Below are 16,779 nucleotides of genomic sequence, written 5' to 3'. Positions count from 1 at the left end.
TGAAGTACCAAAAAAGGCCAGACCAATTTCAGTGACTGGAAAAGTTACGGCCAAGGTTTTCTGGGATGCAAAGGGATACCTCTTGCTGATTATTTCACAAAGAATAGAGCAACAGCTGTTGTGGATTTCAGTAGGTAACAGGATAGCTTATGAAAATAATGCACCTTTCAACAAAGGTGCTTTGATATTTGGAAAGCAGATGGATCTGAAAGATGAATTGATGTAACATATATTCTCTTCACTGGGCTTGTCTCTGTCAGAATTACACCTATTTGACAGCAGAAATGATGTGTAGCTTTAAAAGAGATACTCTGTGTGTGTGTGTGTGTGTGTGTGTGTGTGTGTGTGAGAGAGAGAGAGAGAGAGAGAGAGAGAGAGAAAAGTTTATGGCAGTCATAGAAAAGTATTTTGTGGATTTTCAGTATTGCACTTCAGGTATGGAATCAGCTTACTGCTCTACCCCACAAAGAACTTTTTGCTGTGCTCTCATAGCAGCAGCTTCAAGCTTTGAAACAATCCGTGTCGTATATTTGCTTGAGCTGTTTGGGGGGGGGGGGGGGGGGGGGGACACGACTGCAAATGATCAGCAGTAATTAAATTTTGGGTCAAGGTTGATTCAATAAGTTTACTCTAAAGAATTTACCAACTGCGGTAATGAGATAATTTGCTCTACACTGTAAAATGCAATTATCTGAAATAAGACACCAACTCTATTTAATTACAAGGATAAAGATGTGTAAAATATACTGAGGACAACATTAATGAGGATTATGTTTCCAAAAACACTTAAATGTTTGATGCACCTACCTTCATCCAAAATAGATTAATGATCAAATGGTAGCATAAAAAAGTCTGAAAGATCTGGTGCTGATAAATATGTGGGTAGATTGCAGAGTGTGACAGTAAATGTAGACTTGGAAACCCCAAACTTCGTATTAACAATAAAAGGAAAATGATTGCTACTCATCATAAAGAGGACAGACGCACAAGGAATAGACTGTTACACATTCAGTCTGCAACTCAGTGTGTCACCTTTATTGTGAGTAGCAGTCCATCGATTTCCTGATATTGTTGATGTTCCAACACAGAGTTTCCATTGTCTAACTTCATATTCAGTTTTTACACAGTGAAATATCATAAGAAGAAAATTTATTAGCACTGAAAGAAAATACTTCAGTATGATGATAAGAAAACTGGCTCCATTCTATCATCATCCTTTAGGAGGATGTGGGGTTAAATGATATTTGTTGAAACATAATTTTTTTGTGAAAATAATTCTAAGCAAAATAATGTTTGTCAGATACTATATACACTTCAGTAAAGCGAATCACGACGACAGAAAACAGAGCTTACGCTATATCAGATGGCAACAGACTGGTAGGAAAACCTACTTTCAGAAGTAGTTCTCTTCACCTGGAGAGGATGAAAAAGAGAGGATTAGAGGAAACAGACAAACTAAGTACTACAAGGACATGCACATGGCACAGTGCCTGTGTTTATAGATCCTCAACAAATACTTTTGTTTAGTTATCATGGGAACAATTGAATTGGCAGTCACACAAAACAATGGAGTGTCCCCTCATATTTCTTTGAATAGTGGCACATTTGTGGAAATAAATAACAGAGGCTGCAACTGGTAAAAGAGCAAAAAGACTAGAAAAGGCAGAAAACAACAGAATAGTGCGTGTGTGGTTTTCGTATGTACTTGTCTCTGATATTAGTTTTGATATTCAAACATTTTTTTATTTTTACATCAAATGCCTCCTTCTTTACAAAAAGCATCCATTTGCCATTGCCTATTTTACAGACACTGCTGGAATGGAAATACATATGATTCAGAGGGTTTGAACTAATAAATGTGCAAGCAGTGACTTTGGGAGTATATATGGGGAAGAATGTTCGTATATTACAGAAATAAAAGCTGCTTTTTATTATACTGTATTTTAAATAATGCACTATGAATCCTTTGTCATCATTCACATCTTAGAAAATTTATGTGAGACTTCAAAGCTCATAACTGGTCTAATATCTGTGAATGACACATTCATGTTACAGGGTTCATTACTCTATCACCAGACAAATCTTTGCACTTGATAAGTCAGAGTAACCATATATTACAAATTCATATGTTTAGTTTATTATTTTCCTGCATGATTTCCTGAGTCAATTTTGTGCATATAATTACACAATATAGCTACAGTAATGTCTTGGATCTAGATTGCTTTGAGAACAGAACTTATGTTTGACAGTATCTGTCTAATAAAACTGTTAATAACTGTGCTGTGAACCACACATTTTATATTTTGTCTTTATTGAATTTTACTTTAGCCTCTTGTAACTAAGCATGGTTTTTCTATCAAGCGTTGTGGCTTTGAAGATATATTTACTTCAGTAGACGCTAAAATGACAATAGCTAATGTAATAATGAAAAACAAATTGAAGTAGTTTGATGTAACCTGCAGTGTAATTAGCCTTTGCTGTTATGTCTTATGTTGCAATTTTATTTATGCATCATTTCTTGAAGAGCTAAAGAACACCAATCACTTTACAGTTGGCGCTTCTTATAATGTCTGTACTGGTAATGTGTAACAAGTACAACAGATGATCAGTATTTGGCATTCTAATGTATTTAGATATTTGTCTTGTTATGTATTCACTCTTTTTTTATAAGTACATCATATTTTGCTTTTTCCATAAGCAAGTTTAGAAGGCCATTATCAGCTTACCCTTTTTAATGCAATGAAAAGTGTGTAAAAATCAGATACTAATGTTAGAGATAAGCACATAAGAATATATTTTGATAAATGAATATCAAACTTTGAAATTCAGCTTATGTTCTTCCACAAAGTAGCAATATAAAAGAAATCTTGACAGTAAGCGCAAGCACACTCCTTTCTTGGGACTATCTAAACTCGAACAGAAAACTGACAATCTCGGAACTAGTATTAATATTTCGTCCTTAATTCTCACAAAATGTAGTGGGGCTAAGAGCTGTTCAGAAATATGAATCTGGAACAATCTTTCTGAAGTCAAGTTTGCAACTGAACGTAGACTTTCACAGTGTATACAGATGATGAAAAGCTCTCTGGTTTCTAGTCGGTTGTCAGTAGTATAAAACTGTAATGTTTCGACATTTGACGTACTCATCATCTTCTGGCTAAGTGTCAAGTTTTTGCAGATGCCGTCCTACTTATCTGTGTGGTGTTCCCCCTCCTCCTGGCTGCAGGAGGCTGGGAACAGAGAGGCTGGTGGGCAGGGTGAGGGTTTAATTCGTTATGGTGGGGATAGCAGACACACCATCTCTATTCGTGGATTCCGTGCTGCACTCAGTTGGTATCTTTCATCTCTGTTTACAAGATTCTTGTGAATCCAAGTTTTGATGGTCTCTCTTATGACACTGACCCAATGGCTGGCAGCCCAGCAGAAAACCTTGGTGTTCTAAAAGTCAAATGTGTGTTCTTCCTTGATGCTCTGGTCTGCTATCATCGATTTCTCTCTGTCCCAGCCGCACATGCCTGATACATCCTTACAGCATTTAGAAATACGTAGCCACATTTGTCCAATGTGCTGCTGACTGCATCCGCAACCAATGCTGTAAATTCCTAGTACATTGAGTTTAAATGTGTCTTTCACAGAGCCAAGCCACTCTTTTATCTTCGGCAGTGGTCAAAAGATGGTTTTTATGTTCAATTTTTCCAGAAGCCTCCCAATTTTGGCTGACTGCAGTCCCAAGTATGGATGAAAAGTGAGTTTCTTGTCGTCTGCTTCCTCTTCCTGATTTTTCCCAACCCATCTCATCTTGAAAGCCCTCCTAATCTGCACTTCGGTGTAACCATTTTTTTGGTGAAATATCTCCTTCAGGTGCTGCAGTTAGTCTGACAGGCTTTCTTAATCACAGATGACATGCGTCACTGTATACCAAGGTTGACAGTACTGTTTGCTGCTGCACTGGATGGCCGCAGCTTGTTGCATGCAGGTACAGGTCTGTGAGAGTCTTCTTCTGACTACTTTTTAGTATATCCAAAAACGGAGACAGACATTCTCCTCTATTTCTGTAGTGAAGGTGATGGTTTCATGGATGCTGTTAAGGTGGTCCAGAAACTCATCCAGTGCCTGCCTGAAATGCTCCCAAATTGCAAAAGCATCAACAACATAGTAGTACAAGTGCTGGAGTTTTTGGTGAACAGTTTGGAGGGCCAACTTCTCAAAGTGTTTATGCTTAGATTTGTGATCTGTGGAGCAAGAGAGAATCCTATGGCCACTCCATCTGTCTGTTCATAAAACTCTCCAATGCACTTCAAGTAGGTGGTCATTAATGCATGTTCAAAGAGGCTCGAAATGTTGATTCAGCAGAGCCAAGGAGTCTTGCAGAGGTTCTTTCGTGAAGACCGAAGTGACATTGAAGTTCACTAGGAGGTCATCTCTTTGTTATTGCATGCCTTAAGCATTCTCACAAGATCTGCCGAGTTCTTCACATGACGACAACAGTGTACCACAAGGGGTTCTAGGAGTATCGCCAGATATTTGGCCAGTCTATAGTTGTGCAAATTGATGGTGTTGAGCATCGGCTGTAGAGGCACCACTTCATTCTGGTGTCAAGGGCAATCCATATAGACACTGGGATAGAGCCATTTCCTCACTGCCTCCGGTAGATCCGAGTTCTTCAGCAGCACAACAGGAATTTACAGTATCACAATAGTACATGAACAAACTCAGCGACATATTTCTAAACGCTGTGAGAAGCATATCAGGCATGTGAGGCTTTGACGGACAGAGAAATCAATGACAGCAGAACATAGCATCAAGGAAGATCAGACATTTGACTTCAAGAACACAAAGGTGCTCTGCTGAGCCACAGGCTATTGGGATAGCACCATAAGAGTCCATCAAAATTCACATTCATGAGAATCTAGTAAGCGGATATGGAGGATACCCACTGAGTGCAGCATGGAATCCACTGATAGCGATATTTCGAGAGCATGTCCACCCTTGCGAGACAGGACCAGAATGCTCCGACAGAGATGTGAATGGTGCTTCCTCCTCCCCCTGCAATGCGACTCAACCCCCCCCCCCCCATGCCCACTGGTCTATGTGAAACCAGCCTCCTGAAGCCATGTGGATAGGGGGCAAGCTGCAGATATAAGTAGGACAGCATCAGCAGAATCTTGACACTTTGCCAGAAGATCATGATTATATCACTCATTGAAACGTCACAGTTGGGTCTTTGCTCATTCAGTGGCTACCACAAGCAATTACTAACATAAATGTAGAGTTTGAATTTTGGGAACTCCTTGTCAATATTTCTGGAGAGAGAAGCTCAGTAACTGTCGGGGCAGTTGAGTTAATGCTTCACTGATGCACAGGTTATCAAGTGTGTGTAAGACCACCAAAAACTGTATAAAGATTTTAATTTGTCACCTTAAAATTTAGTATGGAAGAAAGGTAATTACTAACAGTACCTTCGTCTTCCTCTGGTTTTAATCCTCATTGTGCTTACTGTGTGTGTTTGTTTTCGGTTAAAGGAAGTTCATCTTCTAAAGCCTACGCCTTATCACTGCAACCATTCTTCCCTATATTGTGCTGTTTTCTTCATTTCTTGATAATTTTAGCGTTTTGTTACTTTCAATAGACTATTCACCAATTTTTTTTTACTTCTTGGTTTTCTTTCCTAGCATTTCATATTGCACTATGACTGTTAAAAACTTACTGGAGCTAACAGATACAAAAAAAGGAAAACCATTTATATTTTTGGATATTTCTTAGTTCAAACGGTGACTGGTAACAGTAAACTTGTTGTTTCATTTAACGTCAGTAACAGTCACGGTAAAGCCTAACCTAAAAAGTTCGCATTTAAGGTCACTGTTCTCTTTTGGAACGTCTTCATTGTTTCTTCTTTCTGTCTAGGTGTGCCTTGTTAGAGTAACACAAAGGCACACATCCACTGGTTCCAAGCACTTTGTGTCAGCCTCCAACAGTATTCAGCATGCACAGCTGTATAAGAGCGCTCTCCACATAAATGCCTTGACAAATTGCCCCCCCCCCCCCCCCCCCCCCCCCCCCGTTCTATACTAAACACCATGGAAACAGCTTTGCCGCAGTGGTAACACCAGTTCCCATCAGATCACTGAAGTTAAGGGCTGTCAGACTGGGCTAGTACTAGGATGGAGGCAAATTGTGGAGCTACTTGATTGAGAAATAGTTGCTCCTGTATCATAAACTGAAATACAGTCAGGAGAGCGGTGTGCTGACCATGTGGTTCTCCATATCTGCACCCAGTGAAGCCTGTGGGCTGAGGATAAAACTGCGGTCAGCTGGTACTGTTGGGTCCTCTTTAGATTAGATTAGATTTACTTTCATTCCAATTGATCCGTAGTGAGGAGGTCCTCCAGGATGTGGAACCTGTTAGGGTGGAGTTTAGTTTCTCTCTTTTCTTTTTTTACACTAAGCAGCTTGTTGTCTAAGAATGTTAATCATATCTTTTTCAGTTGCTAAGATCAACATTCAACATGTTGTTAAAACTTAATTTATTTACACATTTTGGGCATAGCCCTTCCTCATCATATTCTGATGATGAGCTAGGCCTTAAACATACCAGTAAATAAAGTTTTTACAAGTGGAATGTTATTGTTAGCAGACAAAAATCAGTGAAAAAGACTTGTCCACTGTCCATATAATGCTTGCAGACATCTTGCACAACTTTGTTGCACCTTAAGCTTCTTCGCTGGGAGTTGTTTTCGTTCACTGAAAGCACATTTAGGTGTTCAAATTCTTTTCCTGATTTTAAAGCTGCTTCTGTAGTGTGCTGTAATTGAAATGTCTAAGTAGCAAAATTTGTCCACTTTACATCTTATTTCTTTCAATTTGGCTGTCAGATTTTCTCCTTACTTTTGATTTGCCATCATGATTTTGGTTTTTTTACTGATACTTTTTTTCAAACTTCTCATAGTTGCTGAAAATCTATAAGTCAACAGGGCACCATATCTATATTCCCTACATACAGCACAGAGAGAGCACAGAGAATAATATTTATGTTGCTGAAGAATATTAGTAGTTGCAAATTTTGAAGGTCACAATATCAGTTCCAATGTTAATTAAAAATACGTTTCATCGTTAACAGCAGAATAAATCTACATCTGTTACAACTTACTTACCTTCATTAGTGGATACAGACATAGATACCTCGTACAGGTAAATCAAATAGACTTGAAATAGTGTGGTCAAGAACTAGTATGTTTACAAAAAGTAAATACGTTTTCCTTATTGTACCTGAGGTTTTGTATAACAAATGCAGTATGACAAGAAAGGGAAATGGATTTGTTAAACTCAAAGACTGAGTAGTTAATCACAAAAGCTGAGTATTAAATGAGAGTTACACTGTTTCCTGCAGCTGTAGAAAATAGTTTCTTAGTACATTGTTAACATAGATTTTAAGGAAGCAGTAGCTATTTCAGATCCTAAAGAAACCATTGACACTATTGTATTGTTGTCACCACCCATGACTTCATAAGAGCATAATTGGTGGCCTACTTTTCACAGAGAGGTATGTATCTTATACTGAATATTCTATTATTCTTTTCCAGATTATGGTAATAGTTTTATTTACAAACTTATGTATTTATTGCACTATTTTGATGTCTGTTATTCAATTAAATTATTGTTCTGATTATATTTTGAAAACTGACATTCCAGGTCTTTACATCATTTAAACATTAATATTTCTTGTTTCATTAAGCTGTAAAAAAATATTATCTGAGGATATGTATCAAATAAATTTTTATTCTTTGTCCCTACAGATCTGGGTTCAGCACTAGCACTGCAGAATGTGATGTGTGTCCTGAAGCCACAGCAACAGGCTCAAATGCAGCAATCTATGCCACAGTTTGCAGCCATATTGCCAGCACCCAGTGGGAACAGCAGTCTCAGCAACAGTGCTGACAGTAAGGATATTAGTCACATTTCAGCTGCATTACAGCATTCTACTCCCACAGTGCGAGTTCGCCGTTCAGAAGAAGAACTACAAAAGGCAGCGGAGTGTGTGCAGAAAGGGATGACCTTCCAGAATGTTTCAGACATATTTAATATTCCAATCTCGACAATACGTTTCTACATGGCACGGCGAGGCATACTTCCACAGAGACGGCGAGGCCGTGTTTCAAATTCTGGAGCTACGCCAGTTGCCTCGGCACATGCACAGCCACCTTCATACATGCTATTGCACTACAAACTGCCTGATATGGGCCAAGGTCAACAGCAGTTGCCGGCTCCTGGCCAGGTCCATATTCAGCAGCAGCAGCAGCAGCAACAACAACAACAGCAGCAGCAGCAACAGACATCTGGAACTGTCACTGTGCCAACAACTGCCTCTGTTGGATGGAAGACTTCAGATAATTGAACCAGAGCACTATATTGGTATGGGCTGGTGAGTCTCACCTGACTTTTAGACATCCTGACAGCAGACATGCTATGATATTTAGTTCCCTGTTCATTTTCAGACTTCATGCCATTTGTGACTCAGACATTGTGTTTTACCACTTAAAAACTGAGATGTAAGTTCTATTATAAGCAGCTGTTCACATAATTTCTACTTTTTAGAACCATATAAGTTAACAGAATGTAATATTTCTCGAGTTTTGTTTTTGAGTATGAGGAGATGTGTTTAAAATTGAAGAACTGGAGCATCATTTTGAGTAGGTTATACATTTCATGCTGTACTGTAAATAGTATCACAAGAGACAAAAACATTGTAGGTTAGTGAAAGAAATATTTTAATGCAGTTTGGAAGAATTTTTGCTGGTATATTCCTGCATTTTAATGAACTTAACTGGAAGGGAGGGTAGATAGGACAGAATTTTTTTAGTTTTTTCCTCTCTATGCTGTATCATGCTGTAAATTGTGTTGCGCATAGAAAATATATTTATTAGGTTTCTTTTTTTTTTTTTTTTTTCTTGCAGAGTTTTTTCTCTGAATATGTCACCTTAACTGTGCATGCATTTTTGCTACTGTATTTGTGTGATGTGAATCTCGTTTGTAACTTTACTCTTTTTTTTATTGCTGATCTGAAATATAATTAATGGAGACATTAAGCATTAGTCTGTAGATTAATGTTGTTAATGCTGTTTCGTATTTTCTCAGTTATCTTGTAACAGTTAAACATTTTAATTGTTACAAATTTGTTTCATGTGTCAGTGGCAAATGGGCACAAAGTACATTTGTGAATGTCCAGATGAGGATATAATATTGAATGAAAGATAGCCATGACCAGTCATGAAGTCAAAGTAATTTGGTGGCTGTTGGTAGACAAATATCACAACTGTGAGTATCCATAGCAGTTTATGGCTAAACAGTTACATACTAGCCATGAATATTTACAGATTTCTGTTTTAAAGAATTGATGGACTGTCTTCTGAATTTTTGTGTTTTTAAAACAGTATTTTCTGTGCAACTGAGAGGTCTGCTCATTCTCTATAGCGTATTCTTCATCGTACATTTAATGTATTTGGTTATTAAATGACTTAGCACAAATATGTTAATCGTGGCTTCTTGCCAATGGAAGCTTTTTGCTCACCATTAATGATGACAGTGCAGTACTTAACTGATAATTTTTCTAAGTATTGAATGGTCATGGCTTTCTGCTGTACCATATTTATTGTGTGAGGCACATTTGTATGGAAGGTAATAAATGTTTTCATATATGAACTATTTTTATTAGAGTTCTGCACATTGTTGGAGTAGCCTGAAGAGTACTGTGTAAACATGTCGGAACAGCATACACCAAATGATATTACATGTACATACTGTTGTCCTGTACCAGAGCACCATTCTTTGGTATGTTGGTGTCAGCTTGCAATTTTCAGTGGTTGCAATATAACACTACTCGCATGCTTCTGTTCCTGGAACAAGTGTCTACTTATAATAGGGAAGTTATAAGTAATTGTTGGCCTTTGACAGGAAATTATGTTGGATGTTAAGTAACTGCAGAGGCAATAAGTGTTTATTTTGGTTTGTTTTGAAATGTTTAAAGTGGTACACGTAGTTGCAGCATTGTTGGCATTACCTGTAACATTCTATTGGGTGGTCAACCAGTATAATATTTATAAAAGTTTAAAATTATTTGTCTGATAGTCCAGTAGGCAACCTTGAAAATGCAGTAATTATTTCAAGACACTTTGTGTTACACCTAGTTTTAAAAAAGTTTTGGACAATTGGTACTTTTAATGTCTCTTGTACCTTTGGAGTTAAAGCAACATATTGAAGTTGAAATTGAAAAATGTTTTGCAACATAGTATGAGTGAAGTGTGGGTTGACCCTTCAAAGGAAGAAGAAGATGATGATGATGAACTGAAAAATTTCAATTTGCAGTATTAATCGTGTTCTGAAAGTAGAGGCTTTTGTTTGTTACATTGGTTTTTTTGTTGTTATGCTTTATCTTATCACTGTTGAATACCCACAGAGAAAACTGCAGGCCACTGGATTTTTGAAGATGGCAATTAATTTAAGGATGGAAATGGCTAACAACTCAAAGAGAAGTAGTATGCCGTTGACAGTTGTTTCAGTTTTGTGATGGTGATTAGTCGGTAAATGCTTTTCAGAGAGATCAATGAACTCAGTATTCAATTGTAACATATTCAAAATGAATTGTTGTGTAGTCAGCAACCAATATTTGTTGCAGAATGTGTCTTGTGTGGCATTTGTAAGTGAAACTGTATATGTGAAACTAGTATTAACTCTTAAGTAGAAACATAGATAATATTTTCAGTATTTGTTTTATTGCTTGCTGGACAGTTTTTACTAGCCTGTTAAAATGTCATAAGCAACTGAACTGTGTGTTGTCTTTGGTCTGTTGACAGAGAAAGGTTGATTTTATACAAACAGCTTGAAGTGTTCTGTTCGAGTGGTATTGTGTAATTATATATAGACTTATGATTCACTGTTATAACAAGTGGATTGTCAAATACCTCATACTGAAAAAAAGTGTTTATCTTTTTTATAGAATGAAACTAGTTATTCAGTATTTATCAAAGTCATTAGTATCTGATAAAATTTACTGAACGTCAAACATGAAATCTTAAAAAAAATACCTAAAGATAGGGAAAAAGCCCTAGAAAGCAAAGTGATAGCTGGGGTAGGGTTGGCTAAATGTGCAGAATTAAATAATTAATATTGAACTTCTGAAATGGAATCTTCCACATTTGAGTCATAATAACTCCTCCTCATAATAACGGAAAGAAGGAAAATATAGCAGAGATATTTCAGAAAATGATTAATTGAATGTATTTAAAATAAAAGTTTTAAAGGATTCCACTGATAGCAATTAAAATTTGAAATAAATCTGAGACCTAAACCAGTCTATAATAACATGTATAGGGATGTGGTAATTGGATGCTGCTCACACTCTAGAACTCAGTGTGACAAGCTCATCTTTTACTGTGCATGATAAACTACTCGAACTTATCTCAAATTTTAATGTTCTGTGCTCCCCTCTCCCAACTGTACAACCTTTTCTCAGATTAAAAAAAAGTGCAGATACTGTCTTGTGCTTGTTTTCTTTCTTTATCTTATTCTGATTGTGAAGAAAAAACATTTTTATGAAAAAAAACCTGAAATTAAACAATTCTTTTTACTGTATTTGACAGCACATGTGGGGGAGGGGAGGTTATTTATTGTCAAACTTGCCTCAGGTATCAGACATTGAATAGGGCTGTTTTTGCTTTATATTTCTGAGGATTGCTGCTTCAGTGATTCTTTACTGTGATGTACTGTACTGTAACATAATGTGTTACAGGCTATCTGACATACTAGTACAAAGTATGAACTATTGTTATGACCAGGTATCAGTGATTGCTTGTAAAAACAGGTTAGGGGCATAAGTGAAAAAGATGTTAATATTGATGGTTTATTTTGTCTGCTACTGTGCAGTTTGTATCAGAGATTTACTAGCATGTGTTAGTGCCTCAGAGATGTATGCCATTCAGTATGTTTGTGCTTGTTGACTATTTATTGTGTATGGGATTAATATAAAGTGATTGTTTTATATCTGTTTGAGGTTGACTATAGGTCTTCATTGTGCAAGGCTAATTTACAGTTATCAGACTTCCAGACCTACATATAAGCCTGGTATGATGATATTAGTTTGGAGAACACTTAATGGGTTATAAAATTAATGTTTTATTACCTCTTGCCTTAGTGATTAACTTCTGCTTAACTTAACTGTTCCTATCGTAATCGGTCTTTGACAAGTTCATGAAGATAATTGGCCATTGACAAGTTCATGAAGTACCACATTTCTGATATTTGCTGCCCAGATAATATTGAATATGTATAGCCAATACATGCCAATTACATCATTAATTTCAGTTTCTCTCTCTGACATTAATAATTCTTTTTTTCATATTTCAAGGATAAGGACTAGAGAGAATATCAATATTTCAAATCTGATTTTCTGAATAATTCTGCTGCTTCATATAAACCATTCATTTGCTGATAATTCAGTTACAATATTCAGTCATTATCTAAGACTCAATAGCAATATGAATGTATTAGTGGTGAGGAAGAAATCTTATGAGGACTATCATGATCTAACAATCTTCTTGCCCTTTTGGAAATGCACACAATGTTACTTCTTTTTTCTGAAAGATTTACAAATAAGTTACACACGAGGAACTTCTCTAAACTGTCATCACTCATCAGTAGCATGACTGGAAAAGACTGAAGTCAGCAGAGTATGTTGGCCAACTTTGTAATATAAATGAAACTCTATAAAATTGTATCTGTCCTCTTGTAATTAAACAGGAACAATTTTCCCACTTTTCAACGTACTTAGTACTCCACTAAAATTAGAGTTTGAAATAAAATGAAACTGATAAACTTCAAAATGTATTGTTAGTAAACGGTTGTCACAAACCAGCTTGAAATTACATGTGGTGTATTGGGTCACACTTTGCTCTTTTTCCCCTGGTAGTTATCTTGTTTATGTTGTTCAGTGTCAGCAGTGTATTGTTCAGTGCCAGCAGAGCTTCTTCTCAACATGGTGACACATACAGCTGTGACACAGAAAAATTACCAGCATCTGTCTCAGTTTTTGGTATTTCATGTGAAGCATGTAGAGTCATTCCAGCTCATACATTGAAAACATAATGAAAACATAATATATGAATATATTCGAATATCTTTTAGCTGTCAAGTAACATTATAACCTCTATAAAATCAAGTATACTGTAGTAGGGTAAATAAAACTACATAATGGTACTGGTATATAAGCAGACCATAAATCCATTTTCCTCATATACTTTTTTTTATAAAATTAGCATCAAAGCACTGCATTGTAAAAATTAAGAACAATAAATTTGAAAACAAAAATAACAGTATGATTTGTGCTACTACCACTGCGGCAAGAACGTTGCTTTAAGGAAAGTTTATTCCCTTTATTTGAAGGTGTTTCAATGTCAGAATGAAACATTTTTGGCTCTATTGCATACTTAGTGAATGTCCCATCTTTTGAGGGATCTGTACATGTCTCACATGAATAGTTAGCAAAAAATGTATATCTGGCAGCATGAATTGAGTCAGCAGTTAACAAGGTGCAGTTGAATAGCAGACTAATAAACTAAACATCTGCCCTTATCCTGTGGTATTAAGTGAATTATATCAGATTATTACTAGCAAATCATTGGTACATGTTTATGTAACAAAATGTCTGTTACTGCAGTTAAACAGCAGCTTATTTCTAGTCCTTTGCAGTAAAGTTTTTCCATACTCAGGAGTAATTCAAAAGACAATCAGATTTCACATCTTTAATGACACTTACTTCACTACAGCATTGGTAATAATATAGTGTATTTTGTTCAGTTTGCTGTTTGTGGGGAAAAATCTCTATTTTATCAAACAATATGTTGTTGTATTTCAAAACGTGTCAATATTTTTCTTGAGTTATTGTCAGATGCAAGAATGTGTGTGTATGAGGTATGCATAGGTAGTCTTAATTCGTATAAAGCTGTAGAAAACATATATGCCAAAATATTTAGTAATACATTTTCATGAATTCAAATGTAATTTTGAATGATGGAGAAAAAGATAAGAAACTGGATGAAGTATTTTTGTATTGGTTGCATGTGACACATTTCATCGTACTGCAACACAGTTGAAATATTGGAAGATGTTTATGCAAATTTTAGCCATATTGTTCAGCCAGCTATGCTTTTCAATGGCTCATTATTTTATACAATGTAGCATATGGTGCCTGTTGTATTGTGACACTACTGGAGGTTTTTGCTGGGGTAACAGATTTTTTTGTGAACAGGATTCACATTTCATGATTCAGGGCCCCTGGTGCCTTATCAATCTTTGTTTACAGGTACTCTTGCAGCACAATACCATTTGCAAAGACTGTTAAATGGTACTTTTATAAAGCATATTGGTAATATGTAAAACATTGCAATATAAATATCTTCATCATTCTTTACTGTGATAAAAAGTTACTTTTACCACATACTCAGTTTGTTCAGGCCGCGGGTGAATGACAAGTGTTACATTAGACACACAGAAAACAAAATTTCGAAAGACTATTTTATATTATGCCGTAGAATTAATTAATACTTATAGCATCAGAACAGCACTGGTTTTTGTACATAACTGCCATGTATTTCGCATTTGCTACAAAATGTCTTGTACGTTAATAATAGGCTAAATTGTAAATGCTTATCAGGAAATGATTATAATCAATTTACATGACAAATTATAATGTTATATTATTCAGTTCACTATTTATTTTGAATATCTGTTATTTTACTGACTTTCTATCTTTCACTTGATTTGTGTATTGGAATAACTTCATTTTGGAGTAAAGAAAAGCTGTAATGTAGCCAAAACACTAAATTTTCTATGTGGAATTGTGTGCGAACATAACAGTGTTGTAGACCCATACTTTTTATGGTGATATATGAATAATTATTGTAATAAAGAGCCATTGAAAAACAAATTTATCAATATTCATAGAAAAATACATATGTTCATACACATATGATACCACTTTTCCAGTAAGCAATGGAAAAAAAATATATATATATAAAACTACACTGCCTCCTACTTTTTGTCAAATGCTGATCATATTGCCATAGAATAAAAACTTTTAAGTGATTTTTCGTTTTACATTGAAGGTTTGATTTGTACCTTCTGATAAACATACTTAAGTTACTTCAAAACTTTTTTTTTCTAAAAGTTGCTGCCTAACTACTTTCAGCAATGTTTGGAGCCTTCGTGAGCTTACAAAGAAACAGAATGCACATGAAGGAAAATGATTTTCATATGTTCATTGCCACTGCATCATTAACAACTTCATTTATTACTTGGACATGGACTTTTTCTAAGTTTAACTGTCAACGGGAAGAATTCGTATAATATACAATTACCTGGGTATTATTAACTTGTTAGTTTCTACTTAGTATGAAACACAAATCTTCATGTTTGGTAACCCACTTGTGGTGTAACAAATGGAATATTTTCAAATGTAGTCAATGCTGTGACAGTGTCCAAGCTAAGTTTGTGGCATAACAATTATCAGAGGCTGTGATATGTATTCTAACTGGTATTCAATCATAAAAAATCTTTACTTTTTTTTAGCAGTAAAATGTTTGTACCCATCATTTATCAACTATGGTAAACTTTGTAATTCAGTTTCATCAGTTGACAAGGAAGTTAAATGTGGGACTCAAGACAACTTAATAACACAAGGTGGAGTGAAAATACAGTATCACAGGCCAAAATCCAAACATTTTTATCTATGAAAACAAGATGCTTCAAAATGGAATGGTCGAATTATAAATAATGGGAATAAATGTTATCAATCACTGTGTAGAGTAGGTGTTGAGTGGATGGCAGACACATAAAGAAGATTAACATTTTGACTTTACATTACTGCAACAGGTGTCAGGGAAGGGGGGACAGTGATGGCTGAGAGGTAGAGACAGCGACAGAACAGCATGTATGTGTGAGTGTGCGCGCATGCGTTGGCGTTCGTGTGGACTGGTGTGTTAACTTAAATGCTATATGGTCATGTGACACACAGGGAAATATATAAATTTGCTTCCATGTCTCTGCTGCAAGTGGATTTCTCCTTAAAGCAAATGATCCATTTTGCAGTATCTGAATTTTCACCAACCTAACTTCAGTCATATCAAACAAAATTTGTCACATGATGTTCATTTAAATGAAACCTGGTCAGTGCGTCTACCTTTGCCCCTACACGTAAGTTGGCACCACGTAACTGCGGGTATGGTGGCGCCATCTATTGGTGATGCATGCGCAGCATTTGATGTTGCATTGTGCCAGTGTGGTTTCACGTCAAAGAGAAGGTGGTCACACAAGTTATCGTCCACTACCGAACGTGCAGGTGAGTAAGCTGGAACAGCGAGGAGTTATTCGATTTTTGGTGGCAGAGGGAGGTGGAGACCGTGAAATGTACCGACGGATGAAGGCTGGGTAAAGTGAGTACAGTCTGAGTTGTTCAAGTGTTGTGGAATGGTGCAAACGATTCCTTCAGGGGCGCATGTCACTGGAAGACGATACTCGTCCTGGACAGGATCATCGTGTCATCACATCAGAAATGGTTACGAAAGTGAATGCTTTAGTCTTGGACAACTGCAGAATCACTGTGTACGAGATTCATCAATTACTGGCATTATCCTCCTGAATGACAATTCCCGCCCACACACGGCCAATGCAGTGAAGACAACATTACAGCAGCTTTGGTGGGAAACACTGGAACATCCAACGTACAGTCCTGAC

The 16,779-nt window shown here is 36.3% G+C and overlaps 1 protein-coding gene across 4 annotated transcripts in view; it reads left to right on the top strand.

Annotated features, from left to right (window-relative positions):
• The window catches only part of LOC126204396 (protein bric-a-brac 1-like), a 224,459-nt gene extending 209,361 nt beyond the window's left edge, over positions 1–15,098 (top strand). For 3 of the 4 annotated variants that reach the window (XM_049938765.1, XM_049938768.1, XM_049938767.1), the window contains one exon: positions 7,794–8,838. In XM_049938765.1, the coding sequence (XP_049794722.1) occupies positions 7,794–8,392 (599 nt within the window). In that variant the 3' untranslated portion in view covers positions 8,393–8,838. Of the gene's footprint in view, positions 1–7,793; positions 8,839–9,186 lie in introns of those variants that run through there. The other variant, XM_049938766.1, reaches the window with a different exon arrangement.
• Positions 15,099–16,779: the final 1,681 nt, after the last annotated feature.

This window comes from Schistocerca nitens, chromosome 9, assembly GCF_023898315.1.
Source record: "Schistocerca nitens isolate TAMUIC-IGC-003100 chromosome 9, iqSchNite1.1, whole genome shotgun sequence".
Classification (NCBI taxonomy): Eukaryota; Metazoa; Arthropoda; class Insecta; order Orthoptera; family Acrididae; genus Schistocerca; species Schistocerca nitens.
The sequence above is the reverse complement of the archived record's forward strand: the minus strand, read 5'-3'. Positions and strand labels throughout refer to the sequence as shown.